Here is a 15,928-nt window from a genome sequence, read left to right as displayed (position 1 = left end):
TATGTTTTACGCATTATTTGAGTTCCAATTCATATAGTATCGAGTAAATTATTATTAGTAACAACATAATATAAATATTATAATAAAACATTTAAAACATGAAATCATATGCATAACCAATAAATATCATAAATAAAATATATACATAGCAAATATAATCATGAATAAACATATGTATATGTGATCTACTCGATGCAATGAAAATATAACTTTGTGGCCAAACGTCTGCGCATCTATGTGAAAGACTCGAGGGAGAAATCTAAACTCTATCCAAGCGTCAAACATTCTATGAAACATAACATAAATACACTACAATCATTGGAACTTGCATCCTACTAGGGGACACCTTCCACTTGGCACAATGCTAAGTCATCATGTCATAGTGTACGTTCTACGATGGACCTAAAACGAGTAGACTATAGTAATGTCGAGATAAAAGTGGTATATGGTCACATCTGATGCACAAGCCCCCTAAAACTACTTATAAAAGTCTTCTATGAGTCATATATCGTGATTACTCACTGTTGTAGATCCAAGACCTTGGCGACCCCATGAGCACAGTCGAAGTTTATAAATATGAAAACTTGCAAGCATTGAAAAATTATAATAGAGACATATTTTGTATATAAATAAATTATAATAAAGACACGCATATACAGTATTTGATTAACCGCCCCTCATGGTTTGTAAAATAACTTGGGCATATAATCTTGTTAGTTAAGATCTCTCTATGATAGGACATCGATCAGCTTGTCCCTTTATTAGTCAATGTCAATGACCCCTTTACTTGCGTTGCGAGGAGGTCAGCAAGGAAGAACAATCGTTTATCCTGAAAAGATGAAAAAAATTTATCATCTTATTAGATTTAATTACATTCAACCAATTGAAGAATAATAATGTACCAACCTCCATAATTAGGGACAATGTACATGAAGAACTCTTAACCGATACTCCTTTATAACCAGTACCCCGTATGAATATTAATAATAATTTGTTCAATAACATTTCATACATAATATTGTAACATATAATTATTAACCTCAGTTGGGGAAAGAGAGGAAAACACAAGACTCATGGGTGAGAGCCTCCCAGTATCATTGCGAGTACTCTGTATGAAGATATACATGGTAGACTAATAGGTATATAAAATTTACATAACGAATAAATAAATTTTATGTGGCTTTTTCACTTGATTGGTTGTATTTGGCCAAAAACATGTCACAATGTCCTTCAAATGACTCATTCGATTCTCTATATGAGACATCTAAGTAGACATCTAATCCTGCAAACTATACATCGTGCCTAATAAAATATTGCTCCATCGAGCCAATGTAGTATCAAAAGGAGATATAATGAGTGACATAATCGATCTACACTCGATTGTGGGGTGCTCAATAAAAGCCTAAACACCATGAACAGTATGGGCTTGGTGGTTGGGGTTTAATGATTGGATAAGTAGTGTGTTCGATAACCAAGAGTTGAACATCGACCGATGTAGTTAGCTTGGGCTAAGGGGCTAAACATCCATAGGTGGCATAACGGAAGAAACAACAGCACAAGGAGTAAATGTTCCTGGGGATCCAACATACCCATGTAGTTAACAATGTTAGCATACCATTGTGTAGCCTTCTCCATTTTTGAAAGATAGAGTAAGAAAGTTACATCATCCTACTTATTAAAATATATGCTTAAACAGTTTTGAATTAATCAATTAACAATTACATACCTTATCACCATCGAATATATTCCCACATGACTCTATCTAAGGATATCTCTTTTATACCACGTGAATATTCGTGAGACACATTAATAGCAACCATATCCACTCAATTATACAAGGTGTCGATCATATTGTATATCTAAAATTGTAATGTCAACATGAATGTTTAAATTATATAAATGGGTTCATTGGTTATATCCCATACTGGTATACCCTACGGGTAACAATTGAAATGAACCAAGTGATTAAAGATGGCAATTTGGACCCTATTTTAGGGGCTCCGACCCTCCCTGACCTTAATGGGGAGAGGATTCCCCGATAAAAACAAGGAAAGGGGCGGGGATGGAAATGAAAAAAATCCCCATAATCAGGGATGGGGATACATATGTCCCCGCCCTGCCCCTCCCCTCTCCTCCCCGGCCCGCCCCACCCTACCCCCTAAATCTAATATATTAATATAATTTTTTTTGAACTATTAAATTCTATAAAACTTTTACATTATAATTTATATAAATTGACGTCACATCAATATTTTACTTCATTAACAATCACACAAAAAATATTAATATTTAAGACTCAACTACATGAATTTTTCATAACTATATATATATACTGTAATATATGGACCCTTTTATAAGCTTTTTTTTTTTGGTTTTTTATGAAAACCGACTCACACAAACTGATTATTCTTTCTGGGATAAGTTAATTACACCAAATAAGTAATATTTAAATTTAATAATTGGTCTAGACAAATATAAACTATATTTAATTTGGACACCTCTTAGTTTGAATAAAAAATAATTCAATTCGAGTTTATTAAATTAAAATTAAGTTTAATTTAAATAAAAAATAGTTTAACTTGGTTTATTTTAAATTTAACTCAATTTCGTAGTTGTAATTTGATTCAATTTGAATTTATAATTTAAATTTATAACTCAAGTTTGTGTTTTATTAACAAAATGATATTATTTTATCTAAATAATATTTAAAATTATTAATTTGAATAATAAATTTAAATTAAATTAAGATACAAATTCGAACCATCAATTCAATCATAAATTCTAATTATTAGTTTAAAATATGAATTTAAACTAAATAAATTAAATATCTTTTAACTCAAATTTAATATAATTAAAAAATAAATTAAATCTTTTAATTTAAATTTATTTTAAATTAATAATTTTTATTACAAAATTGCCACCCATCTTTTAACCCTAAATCCCCTTTTCCTTTCATTTTTCCTCCACGGTCGCACACTTCCTCTTCCAGCCAAAGCTTCCATTTTTCACTCCACAGTTGCACTGCACACTCTCTCTCCCAACCAAAGCTTCTTTGTCTTGTAGTTGGAGGTAAACTTCTTCCCTCCACAGTGTGCTAAATGTATTAGAACATTTATATTTATATTCCAAAATGCATGCATTGAGGAAACATCTACACGTTTTCTGAGACATGAAAACAGAAAATTATTTTATAAAAAGATTACAGATCAAGCTCTAAGTTTGTAGTTATGAAATCATTACTTATCATGTTGTCATGCTATGGAAAATGTCTTTTCTTTGAAGTAAATTGAAATCGCATAGGTATATCACAGCCAATTGACTTATATGAACAATAACATTTAGCAGTCTGGGGGGAGGCTAATCAGTGAACTGTGAAATTTAATCGTCCTGTCCCGAGGGAGAATATTGCAACTTTGTTTTGATTATAGTTAAAATGGAGGATAGTTATGCTTCTGAAGAGAAGAATTGTGATTTTATATGTATATATATTTTACTTAGGTTGTATCTTTTCTTGCTATTACTTGGCTTGCCTTATACCTATACTGACGACATTTCCACTTGTGATCCTTGGCGGAGGCATGGCAAGATAGGAATTGTTTCTACAATCTAAGGCTGTATAAACTAGCTAAAAAGAGATAGATCTGGATCTAATGCTTCTGAGCAAAATTAACAGCACATACTTGTACATTATGTATTCCCCTGTAAAACTTGTATGATTGTTTGCTATGTCTTTGTTTCCTTGGATTTATAAGGGTTTGTTCAGCTTCAGTGTTGAAATTGCTATCGTGTGTCTAATGGAAGTGTGGATAACATGATTGTGGCTTTAGATCTTTATACTTCAATTTTGCTTCTAAAATGTTACTGTACCATCACGTTGTAAGTTTTTTATTTTGGTTTCATCTGCTCAATTTATTTCAGTTCTGTTTGTGTAGCCCCCATATAACTGTTTCTTTTTCTTGGAGTTGACATGGAAAGCAAAAAAACATTAGTACGAGAAAATTTTGTGAAACATCCACATTCTGTTTAAGTGATTTGTGTGTTATAATTATTCTTATTTAAGTGCTTGTATTTGACCCAAATTTTTTGAACTTACTTTTAGTAAAAGTAAAGTTTATTGATTGTGATTCGCATTATGGGTTTTAATATTTATGTTATATATTAACTTGTATTTTAAATTTTGGACTATTTGATAGGAATGTCTGCTGAAAACCCTTTGGTTAATAAAAGAAAAAATATTGAAGATGTTAACATGCAAAATTCTCAATCCTTTAAAAAACTAACATCTTCTGAAAGTGGTCCTCATACTGCAACTCCAGTAGGAAGTAATCAGATGCAATTGCCCGTTGATGAAATTAATAAATCAAGTCAGGAGTTGGATAGTCCTTGTTCAAGCCCTCTTCAAAATGCACTTGATAACTCTCTTGTTACTGATCCTACTGAAAGGTGTAAATCAATTGTATAACAACATTTCAAGAAAGTAAAGGTTGATGGAAAAGACAAGGCGGAGTGTAACTATTGCCACAAACAATTGGTTAGTGGGGGAAAAAATGGCACTAGACATTTACATGATCATCATAAAATTTGTCCAAAAAGAAAATACCATGATGTATCACAGAAGTTGCTTGTGGGATCCCATAGAGAGAATAATAAGTTGACATTATCCACTTATCAATTTGATCAAGAGGCAGGTAGAAAAGACCTTGCAAATATGATTATATTACATGAATATCCTTTAAGTATAGTAGATCATTGTGGGTTTAGGAGATTTTGTAATACTATTCAACCTTTGTTCAAGATGGTATCTAGAAACACCATTAAGAAGGATATAATGAACATTTATGATGTTGAAAAGGGCAAGACAATGAAATTGTTAAACAAAAATTTAGGGAGAATAGCAATCACTTGTGATTTGTGGACTGCAAGCAACCAAAACAAAGGGTACATGACTATTACAGCCCACTTTATCGATAACAAATGGGAGTTACAAAATAGACTTATAAGGTAATTTTTTTTTTATGTTTAATGTCTTTTAATATATTTTGTTAATATATACATTCATACATATATATGTATTCAGTAAACAATTTTTTATTTGAATTGTAGGTTTGTTTATGTTCCTGCCCCACATACAAAAGATGTGATTTCTGAGGTATTGATTGATTGCTTTTATGAGTGAGATATTGATAGAAAATTGTCCACATTGGCTGTGGACAATTGTTCCACTAATGATGCAATTATTGATGATATCTTGAATAAATTGTCACGTTCAACACTTATGCTTTATGGTTCATTGTTTCATATGCGTTGTTGTGCTCACATTCTCAATTTAATTGTTCAAGATGGTTTATCTATAATTAGTGATGAAATTGCAAAGATTCGAGAGAGTGTTTCCTTTTGGAGAGCATCACCTAAAAGGGAGCAAAAATTTGAGGAAGTAGTCAATCGGTTGAACATTCAAAGTACAAAGAAGTTGTCTCTTGATTGTAAGACTCGTTGGAACTCAACTTGTCTTATGCTTAATACTGCTTTGATTTACAAGGAAGTTTTTTTTCGGTTAAAGCTTCGTGAGTCACAATATAAATGTTTACCAATGGAGGAAGAATGGGATTTGACACAAGATATTTGTGGGAAATTGGAAGTATTTTACAATGCCACTACTATTCTCTGGTACTAAATTTCCCATTGCAAATAAATATTTTCCTAAAATTTGTCAAATCAAAATTCATTTGACAAAATGGCTCATGTGTGAGAATGTCATGATAAAGAAGATGGCTGCACAAATGATTGAAAAATTTAACAAATATTGGAGTGTGATTCATGGTGTTATGGGGGCGGCCATTATTTTGGACCCTAGATTCAAAATGAAATTGTTAGATTATTTCTTTCCTTTGATATATGGAGATGATGGCAAAGATGAAATAATTAGAATTCAACAGTATTGTCATGATTTGCTTTATGAATATCAACCGGAGCATGGAAGTAGTACAAGTCAAACTTTGTTTGTTTCATCTCTTTCTCAATCTAGTTTTTATGGTGATGAAGAGTATCTAACAGATTTTGATATGTTTATTGAACAAGAATCAAGTAATATCTTGAGAAAGTCAGAACTGGAATGTTATTTAGAGGAGCAACTTCTACCTAGGAGTCCAGACTTTGATATATAGACTTGGTGGAAGTTAAATGGGCCTAAATATCCAACCTTGCAGAAGATTGCTCGAGATATTCTTGCTATTCCAGTCTCTACTGTTGCTTCTGAGTATGCTTTTAGCACTACTGGAAAGGTAATAAGTCCACATCACAATAGACTTCATTCATATACATTGGAGGCATTAATGTGTTCTCAAAATTGGTTATGGGCTGACCTAAAAGGTAATTAAATGAATTTTTATCAACTTTAATATAAAGTTAATCATTATTAGATTTTGTCTTTAATTTTTTTAATTTTCTTGAAAGGTGAAAAGTCTTGTTCGACAATCTACAATGATAATGATTCAGAAGATAGTAAGTATTTTTCATTAATCTCTAAAATATTGGTTTTTAAAATATTACAAGAATTTATTACTTATTTTTTTACGTGTTGTATTATAGCTGATAATTGATGACATGGATTTGAGTTTCACTGTCCAACCTTGATGTTTGACATGTAAGTGAATTTCGATTTTCTATTATATTTTAATTAGTTTAATATTTTTAATTACAAATTCTCCATTCCATTACTAATTCTTAGATTTAATTAATGATTTAAATCCTGATCTTTAAACTTGTAAACAAGTATAACGCAATAAATAATCTTTTGAGTTGTTGTGTCTTCATCAAAATAAGGAGTTTGAAAATTCACCTCTTTACTGATGTGACCGCAAAATTTTAATATTTAATCCATTCCATTGGCTTTTTAATATTTAATCCAAGCTCATAATGCATCCAAACAGAAGGATTACTATTTAATATTTGTTATACTCCATTCCATTGGCTTTTTACCACATAATGCATCCAAGCTCTGTTGTTTTATTCTGGAGTCAGCAATATTGGCTCCAGCAAAATTTAATTAGTCTACAACATCAACAATTTTTCAGTTATGACATATTTTTCTTGAAAAATTTTGCAGAAAAGTAGCAGATAAGCCAGGGGATCCAGCTAAGTGGAGTGAGATTGTTGATGTTGTAGCAGCATTGTCTATTCTAGTTATTGCTAATGCCTATGTTTTTGAGTATGATGATTTTCAATGCATTAAAAGTGCCAGATATTGTCTAATTGTTTTCTTATTTCTTCAAACTTCATAGTGTGATGGAATTGGCAATATCAATTTATGAAGCAATGATTTGGACATTTAATTATACATATTTTATTTTATATTACAGGAAAATGTGCTTGAAAGATTAAAATATTTTCTATAAAAGGTGGAATATTATACAGAAGTTGTGAGATCTCTTTGATATATTTTTGTTTAATTAATTTCATTCTAATAAAAAAGATATTTTTTTGTAGTTTCGTAAAATTTATTTATTGATTATTAGAATTATTAATAATGCACCATTGAAAAGTGTATATTCATAAAATATTGAGAAATTAAAATTTATTGGCTAAGGTATGGGGAGGGGATTTTTCCCCTTGGGGATGGGAAAAGGGATGAGGAGGGGATTTTCTTTCGCGGGGAGGGGACGGGGATGGGGACGGGGATTGATATCCCCTCCCCGCCCCTCCCCGTTGCCATCCCTACAAGTGATCAACCAATTAAAAATACTCTGAAGATGCCTTCTTTCTTTTATTATTCTCCAGTAACACCATATGAAAACAATACAATAAAGTCATTTTAACAACGTCGATATCATCATCTCGTCATGGCTTTGCTAAAAAAGGTCACTCCAAATCTTGATATTTCACCTTATGACATCCCTGAAATAGGTGCTTGAATCCTTTTTTTGGCACCTCGTGGAATATATGTTCCTATGACAGTGAAACGATTAAAGGGTAGCTTAGTTATAAGCATAAACTCGAATAGGTTGAATCTCATATCAACCCCATTAATCTAGAACCATCATTGATTTCTTTGTAAACCTTGATGCAACTGTCTTAACATGAAAGAATGCACTAACACTCCACTAAATCTTGTGTTTTATAATTGAAGCAAGAGCCCAAAACATGTCTTCTCGCACAACCTCAATTGTTGTTGTGTCAATGTGAATTTTATCTTGCACATAACGTTTCATTGCATGTGCGTGTCACCTCTACCCCAAAGTGTCACGTCTCATTAGAGATTATCAATTTGCCCTTTGGGTCCTCACATTTTCTTTTCTAAGAAACTTTATGTAAAAAAAAAAAATTATTATCATGATAAATTTGATAAGAATTTTAGAAAATTCACATAGAAATTCTAAAATTAATATGAAATGCATATATAATATATCAATTTCTACGATAATTAGAAAAAACAAACTTCAAATTCAAAAACTGCAAATCAAAAAACCCCTAAAATGGAAAAAATTGAAAGATGAATATGAAATTCAAAAACTACTTGTAAAAAAACTTAGATTGCTAAAGATAAAAAAATCCAATCTCAAATTTGAAAATTATACGTCAAAAAACCCTATAATGAAAAAAATAAAAAAAAAATTGAAATTTGAAAACTATATGTCGAAAAACCCAAAAATGAGAAAAATTGAAAAAATAGACTTGAAATTTAAAAACTACACATAGAAAAACCCTAAAACAAATTTGAAAACTACACGTTGACAAACCTTAGAATAGAAAAATATTAATTTACCCCCTCAACAATTTCCTCGCCTCCCACAAGTCCAATTATTTAAAAAACTCACAATTTCCTCCCCTCCCATGATTTTCCATGGGTTTCACTATTTAAAACATTAAAATTTTCCTCTCCCTCAAGGTCCCTTTGAGATGGTTACTGTTTAAAATAATCACAATTGCCCCCCAGACGTCTATCAACTGGAGGGAAATTTATCCATATCTAGGAATCTTGAGGTGGAAAATTTTCCCTTGAGGTGAGCGTTGGTGCTCGAATCCATATTTTCCGATCAAAATATCATTTTCTGACTCATATTTAAATATCAATCGAATTTACACATACTATAACACAATAGCCCTAAACTAGTTCATCCAAAACAAAAAATAAACAACTCATAAAATCAATTGTTTAAAACCAAAAACCCTAAATTAATTACGTCCAAAATCTTTATTTAATCAATAAAATCTAAACACTAAAATTATTCAAACAAGACAAGTAATGATATACTCATCTTTTTTGTTATTTTCGTTGTCGAAAAATTACAAAAATGTCAGAGAAAACCCAAAGTTGTAGAGCAGTCATTGGAACTCATGGAAGCCTCGAGAATTCTTCGAAAATGCCAATTGTGATTTTTTTTTGGGGGTGGAATGAGTGGGGATTTGATTTGGTTTTATTTATATATGAATGTATTTTGGTCATTTCATATTAGTAGGGCATTTTTGCCCTATGTAAAAAATTTTGGGTAATTTTGTTTAGAATCTTAATGTTTAGGATAATTAATTTAATTTCCATATACTTTACTTTGTGAGGTTTTTCTTGTTGTCTCTGAATAATAAGACTTGTATTATGTTCTTAGATGACTAATAAATAGGTAAAATGTCTTCTTAGATGACTAGTGAATAGGTAAAGTGTTTGGTCATTATGCTCAAGCTTTTCGTTGAACTATTATAGCCTAAATGTCGGACCCTGTGCTCTTTGATGAGAGATAGGAAGAAAGATGAAAAGCATTGAAACAAAATAATTGTTAATAATGAAGTACAAGTAATTGAATTTGACCACCACTTCAATTTACTTAAAAATAAAGATGAACCGGTAATGAAACACTAATTCTTTTTTTTTTAACAAGGATTTCTATTCGAGTCAAATCATTATTTTTAAAATCGAATCAATTATATTAAGTAGAATAAATTTTAAATCTAGTGATCGATTTTATAACTATTAAATAAGATAAGTCAAAAATTTAATTTTGATATATTATCAGAGAAAATTTAAACACATATTTTTTGTTATACATAAAATCTCTTCTTTTTTTTTTAACTAAACTATCTTTTGGAGTAATGAAACAGTAATTCTTGTTTCACCCAAACTAAATCACATCACAGTGAGGCAGAGGCAGCTGGTCCTTGTGGTGGGTGGGATTGGAAGGCAGGGATATATTCAAGTCAAAATCACACATGCCCGGAACTCTAATTTAATTGGTTAATTCTACAGATAATTCACTTAACTGTAAATGTAGAGGCACTAGTTGAAATTTGACTACCAAATTATATACATGAATGTGAAGAAGAGACATTGAGGATTGTCCAAAAAGATATTATTACGAGGGGAGACCAATTCAAGTGGACGTGGGTTCACACACGCGTGCATTTTACAGAAGGATTCTCAGACGGTGGATCGTGTGATTGTGCAAGGCAGGCAGGCAGGCAGGCAGGCAGGCAGGCAGGCGTCAAAGATCAAACAAAGTCAATAAAATGAGGCGCAGCGTAAAATCAATGTCAGTAATGGGCCCTCCTTTCAAATCTTCAGAAGAATATCCACGAAGCCGTCGCTAGTGGTATACTACTATACTACTACTAATTTGGACCGTTTCATCTTCTCATAGCCGACGTCTATTGTTGCTATTGGCCAAATGGCTATTTATTACCTCAAGTCAAGTTTTCATTTATTATTAATAAATTTTGTTTAAACCTATTAATATGATTATTTTATTTTATTTATTAAAATTATAAAATTATAATTAATATTGAATATAAATATTAAATTATTAATATATATACACACTAAATTATAAATTTATTATCTAAAATTCTAAAAATTTAATTTTTTAAAAATTTAAAAGATAAAAATTAATCATTCCAAGAAACCTTTAATCAGAAATAGGCATTTAGCCCCATTATTAAAATTATTATTGTTATTTTGAGAATCTAGAAGTAGAAATCTTTGCACTTTTGTAAGCTCAAACTAGAAACTGAGAATTGCCATTGAATGTTGTTACTTTTGAGAAACAACAAATGATGGATTTTGATCATTTATAAAAATGAACTTGAGCAAGCTCTAGTTGGCCCAACTGCCTAATCTTTTACAAAGTAAAATTTTAGCCATGCAATGCAAGTGGCCGAAATATAGATTTACAATAAAATTATATATATCAATTTTAAATATATAAATTGATAAATATTTAATATAAATTATTATATAATTGAATAATTTTAAATTTGATAGACGCAAAATTCAAACATCCGCATTGTCAGACCAAGGATTTTCTGGAGGGCAGACCCAGTTGTGTGTTATTTCAAATTGATTGTAGCACAAGTTACAACACACCAAATGATTTCGAATGTTTTCCTCAAACCAAACTTATTATTACGTACAGTGTATGAAAGAATAAAAAGATTGCGTGTTGACTGTGGTGTGTGACATTTTTAAATTTGGATTATTTGAGATGAATGATAATATATATATATATATATATATATATATATATATATATATATTTAGGATAATTAAATATAATATTTTAAGTGGGTGAAGACCGAAATAATCCACAAAACCTCTGTAACCATTAGAATAGAGTTGGACAATTTTTTCCTAAATCTAGAAGTGATTTTGACCTAGGTTGATCTTAGAGCAAAATTGAAAATCTGTTGGAAATTCTTCCCAAAATCACTCATTTATCAAGGAATTTTTTTAATGAAATTTGATGTAAAGATAAATATAAAGTGTTTATTACTTTTATTTTAAAGATTCTTTTGTGATTGGTAAAATGTTAATATTAAAGAACTAATCAATACTTTATAATAAACGAAATAAAGGGTGAAATAATATTTTATAAGATTAAAGATATTTTTTATTAGGCGTATTCATGTCACAAAAAGCATGACATCTGGAGTGAGAATATAAATTTTTAATTTTAATATTTTTTTGGATATTTTTATAATTTGAAATAGAATGTGTTGAATTTCATTTTAAATGATGAAAATTATTTCCTTTTAAAAGTATTTAGATTTTCAAAATATATTTTAAAGATTTCTTTTTGCATTTAAAAGAAAAAAAATTATTAATTTACTACTATGAAATCATTTGGAGTAATATCTTACTAAATCTTTTGCAAATTTAATTACCTAAATCTGAAAATTCTAACTGTATTATTAAGCTTAATTTGAGAATAGTCTCAAATATTTTTATATTTGAATTTATTGTTAAAATAAATACATAATTTTATGGGAATTAATAAAAGGAGAATTGGTCGCCTTTTTATTAAATTAAAGCCCACTAGCCCATTTGAATAAGAAAGTGGATTTTCTGGGCCTTCAAAGTCCAAAGAGATATCTAGGAGTCCTCTTCTTGTCCTGGTTTAACTTGCACTCAAAACGGCCGCTGAAGCCAAAGTTCCCTGCCCTTAGTCACATCAATACTTTCTCTTTATAGGAACAGGACTTAATTCAGAGTTAACCTTATTAGAAAATTGAAACAAAGTAGTTAATGACTTATTAGAAATGAGTAACAACTAAATGCTGTCAACTTGCATTTTTGGTATGCATAATTGAATTCGGATAATGAGGAGACTGATCAATTTCCCACTTAAGTAAGATGTTGATTGAATTAATGTTCCACATTGACTGATTCTTTAACTCCTTTAGAAATAATCCACGGCTTAGCTTGAAAACCAGCTTTGGAAATTCTTGGACTTGATTCAGAAATGCATGCCAAAATTTCTTCTTTAATGGTTTGCTCAATGGGCTTTGAATTGCTTTATACCCTACCAGTAATGGGACTACACCATTTACATTTCTAATGCTAATAGCGATGTTCTACTTCCACTATGATTCTATGAAAATCTCTCATTTCTGTTGACATGTGCAAATTAAATATGAATCAGCTAGAAGGTGTATTGAATGGTCTGTATTTGGGAAAGAACTTTTTCATGGATCTATTAAGCATAACTGTTGACATTGGTGTGATGATGTAATATATTTTGCAGTGCTAGAAAGTCTAGGATATTGTTATTTTAAACTGTGATTTCAAGATGTTTGATGCCACCAGCAGTATTTGTGGTTTTCAGTGTTGCATTTTGAATATAAATTCATTGGGACATCCATGATGAATCTGTAATTTCTCTTACCATCTTATGCACTTACATAGCTATCTGAATTTCCATTATGGTCTACGAAGAAAATAGGCAAGTGATTTGTCCACTATATCTGAATATGTTGAACCCTGAACCTCTTCTTTAAGTAGAAGTCATTTAGTTGGTGTTTTGATGCTGTGCAAATGTTTCAATTACTTGTATAAACTGGGGGATCATGTTTTAGGTTTCGTATTTGTGATGACTGCTTTTGGTGCTAATATTTGAATAATTGACCTGCCAAGATATTTGATGCGTCCTTGTAAAGAGATAGATTTCTGTAGTTCAGGTTGATGGCTATGGTGTTAATGGTACATCTATACTCTACTGCAAAGATATCCTAGATCAGAGATATTTTTGGTCTGCATTATCCTATGTTGCCATAACAGATTCCAAAAAGCAGGGCATTCAGGTTTGAGCTTCTATATTATTGGTACTATCAGTATTTATTGGTTATGCAGTTGAGTGTTGTTTGATAAAAGAATATTAAGATACACTGGATGTCTTGCTTACAAATATATTCTCTTTCTCCCCCCTTATAGGTGTTTTTTATAACCTTTTCAATACATGTTTCCATATCTTATTATGTCCCTTCTTAGTTGCTAATAGAATTTGATGTATTACATTTTTATGAACCCCTTCCCCATTCCTTTTCCTGTTTCTGCTCGAATCTCCATCTTATCTGGGCTTTTCCAAGAGACATGACCTAGTTTCTGAATACAAGTGGAAGAGGATGCTTATGTCAGAATTTGAGCCTTGAAATCCAGAAGCAGAGGTATGCCTTCTCCCTCCAATATAAAATGTGTGTGTACTTGTGTGCGTTGAAATGTGCATAATATTTAAGGACAGCGATTTTGAATACAGACGTCAATCACAATTGTAGATTGAATACACATGTCTGGAAGATTGAATGATAACAACAATTGTAGCATTTGCAACTGTTCTGAACAGATTGAACGATCAGAGCTCTCATCAAATTGTTTGAAATTTGGTTAGCATCCCTGTTTGAGTGTCTTAAAAAGGAATATGGTACCGAACCCCCCGAGAGTTGTTGATACAAGTAAAATGATTTAGCAAAGTGATGTGAGGACTCAGGATTTTGCTTTTGAGCAGGATGTAATATCCGTTTGCCGTGGAGAGTTTAATGTGTAATTAGTAAATGACTTATGGTGGCATAACATAAATAGGTAACAATTTGGCTATAGCCTAGTTTCAAGGATCTAACTGGGTGAATGATATTATTAATAAGTAAAGATTACTTGCTTCTGGTAGTGTGCTTACGTTTGATTCTTTGCTTTTACATGAATCCTACTTGAAGTTGTGACCAAGTAATCCTCTTTTCCACAACTCCACTATTTATCACTGTTGTCCTTGCCATAATCATCGTCCCTTGGCATTGCATCATCATCACCATGCGTCAGCATACTGAAGCGAACCCTTATTTTTTCCCATCTCGGTTGCCAACACCAAGACCACAGCATGAGCACGGAGGTCAACAAAACCGACCACTTGCTCCACCGCCATCATCACCGCACCCACAAACCCAACCGTCAGGGATCACACCTCCTCTGAGTCAACAACAGACAGAAACAAACTTCCCATGGGTCTGGCCATCAACGAAAAGGGGGAAACCTAAGCATCGTGATGGACGTAACGATGACCAGCAGCAACCACTGGGTCCATGGGAGGCATTGGCATCACCACAACTAAGCCAAGAAACGCAATCAACCCGTTCACGTGGGCAGGAGCCTGTACAACCCCAACATGCACGGCCTACACAACCACCAAGGCGTCAACAGCGTGGGCGCCAACATCCTCAACAGGAGCAACCACGTCGAACCAAACAAACTACATGGTTTCTAGCAGTCATTTGTGCATTCTTTTGGCTAGTCTTTATTCTAGGAGGCCTAATTGTCCTAATAGTCTATCTTGTGCTTCGCCCGCATAGCCCAAGTTTTGAAGTGTCTAATGTCAGCTTAAATGCAGCACATCTGGACGTGGGCAGTTTGCTCAATGCTGATATCACTGTGCTGGCTAAGTTCATAAATACCAACAAGAAAGTAAGGGTGGACTTCAGTTACGTAGTCCTTGATCTTTACTATGGAAACACCCTGATTGCCTCTCAACCTATCGAACCTTTCACAGCAGCAAGGCTTGAGACGAAGCTTGCCAGTGTTCATATGGTAATCAGTGAGGTTCAGCTTCCCTTGGATGAAACCCAACGGCTTCAGAATGAAATAGAAAGAAATGAAATTGCGTTCCAAGTCAAGGGAGTGTTTCGAGCACGAACTAATTTGGGAAGTTTCCTTCGCTACTCGTATAAGCTACATGGAAATTGCACAATTGTTGTCACTAATCCTCCTGGTGGAGTCTTAAAAAGTGTCAAATGCAAAACTAAACGTTGAGAAGAAGAAGGATACATTTCTGGAAGAACTTCATTTTTTATACTTGTTTTATACTCATACGCATATGAATTTAGAATTAATTTATCAGTCTTTTGAGAGTAGAGGCTTATCTTCTCTTTTTCGTCTTTGTATAAAATGTTCCTTTGCACCATGTTTCATTCATAATCTTAAAAAGCAAATCTTTCTTCAGCTTGTAGACCAGTAACCGCAATATTCTGAAGCCCATACTGCATATATGAGTGACGTACAAGTTTACGAAACAACTACTAGATCTTAGAGATGTAAACTTCTTCAGTTTTTTGTTATGTTGAATTTGAGGTCCAGACTGTATGGATTAAGCGAATAACTCAAGAGAAGGGCATAAAAATGGTTGTT

At 32.0% G+C, this 15,928-nt stretch overlaps 1 protein-coding gene and 1 long non-coding RNA gene across 2 annotated transcripts; both read left to right on the top strand.

Moving 5' to 3' along the window:
• The first annotated feature begins 3,041 nt into the window (after window positions 1-3,041).
• Window positions 3,042-5,429, top strand: LOC123217645. Its single transcript, XR_006502512.1, has 3 exons — window positions 3,042-3,069; window positions 4,194-5,001; window positions 5,104-5,429. It is a non-coding gene; the product is annotated as an uncharacterized LOC123217645 (long non-coding RNA).
• Window positions 5,430-14,560: 9,131 nt separating this feature from the next.
• LOC123216332 lies at window positions 14,561-15,553 on the top strand. Its single transcript, XM_044636764.1, has one exon. The coding sequence runs from the start codon at window positions 14,561-14,563 to the stop codon at window positions 15,551-15,553; it is 993 nt and encodes a 330-aa protein (XP_044492699.1).
• Window positions 15,554-15,928: the final 375 nt, after the last annotated feature.

This window comes from Mangifera indica, chromosome 5 (genome assembly GCF_011075055.1).
Source record: "Mangifera indica cultivar Alphonso chromosome 5, CATAS_Mindica_2.1, whole genome shotgun sequence".
In the NCBI taxonomy this organism is placed as follows: Eukaryota; Viridiplantae; Streptophyta; class Magnoliopsida; order Sapindales; family Anacardiaceae; genus Mangifera; species Mangifera indica.
Note: the sequence above shows the minus strand (reverse complement) of the source record. Positions and strands in the feature narration are given on the sequence as shown.

Bases quoted from the DNA above. Each gene is read 5' to 3' on its own strand.
- LOC123216332 (XM_044636764.1), top strand. From the start codon at position 14,561: ATGCGTCAGCATACTGAAGCGAACCCTTATTTTTTCCCATCTCGGTTG.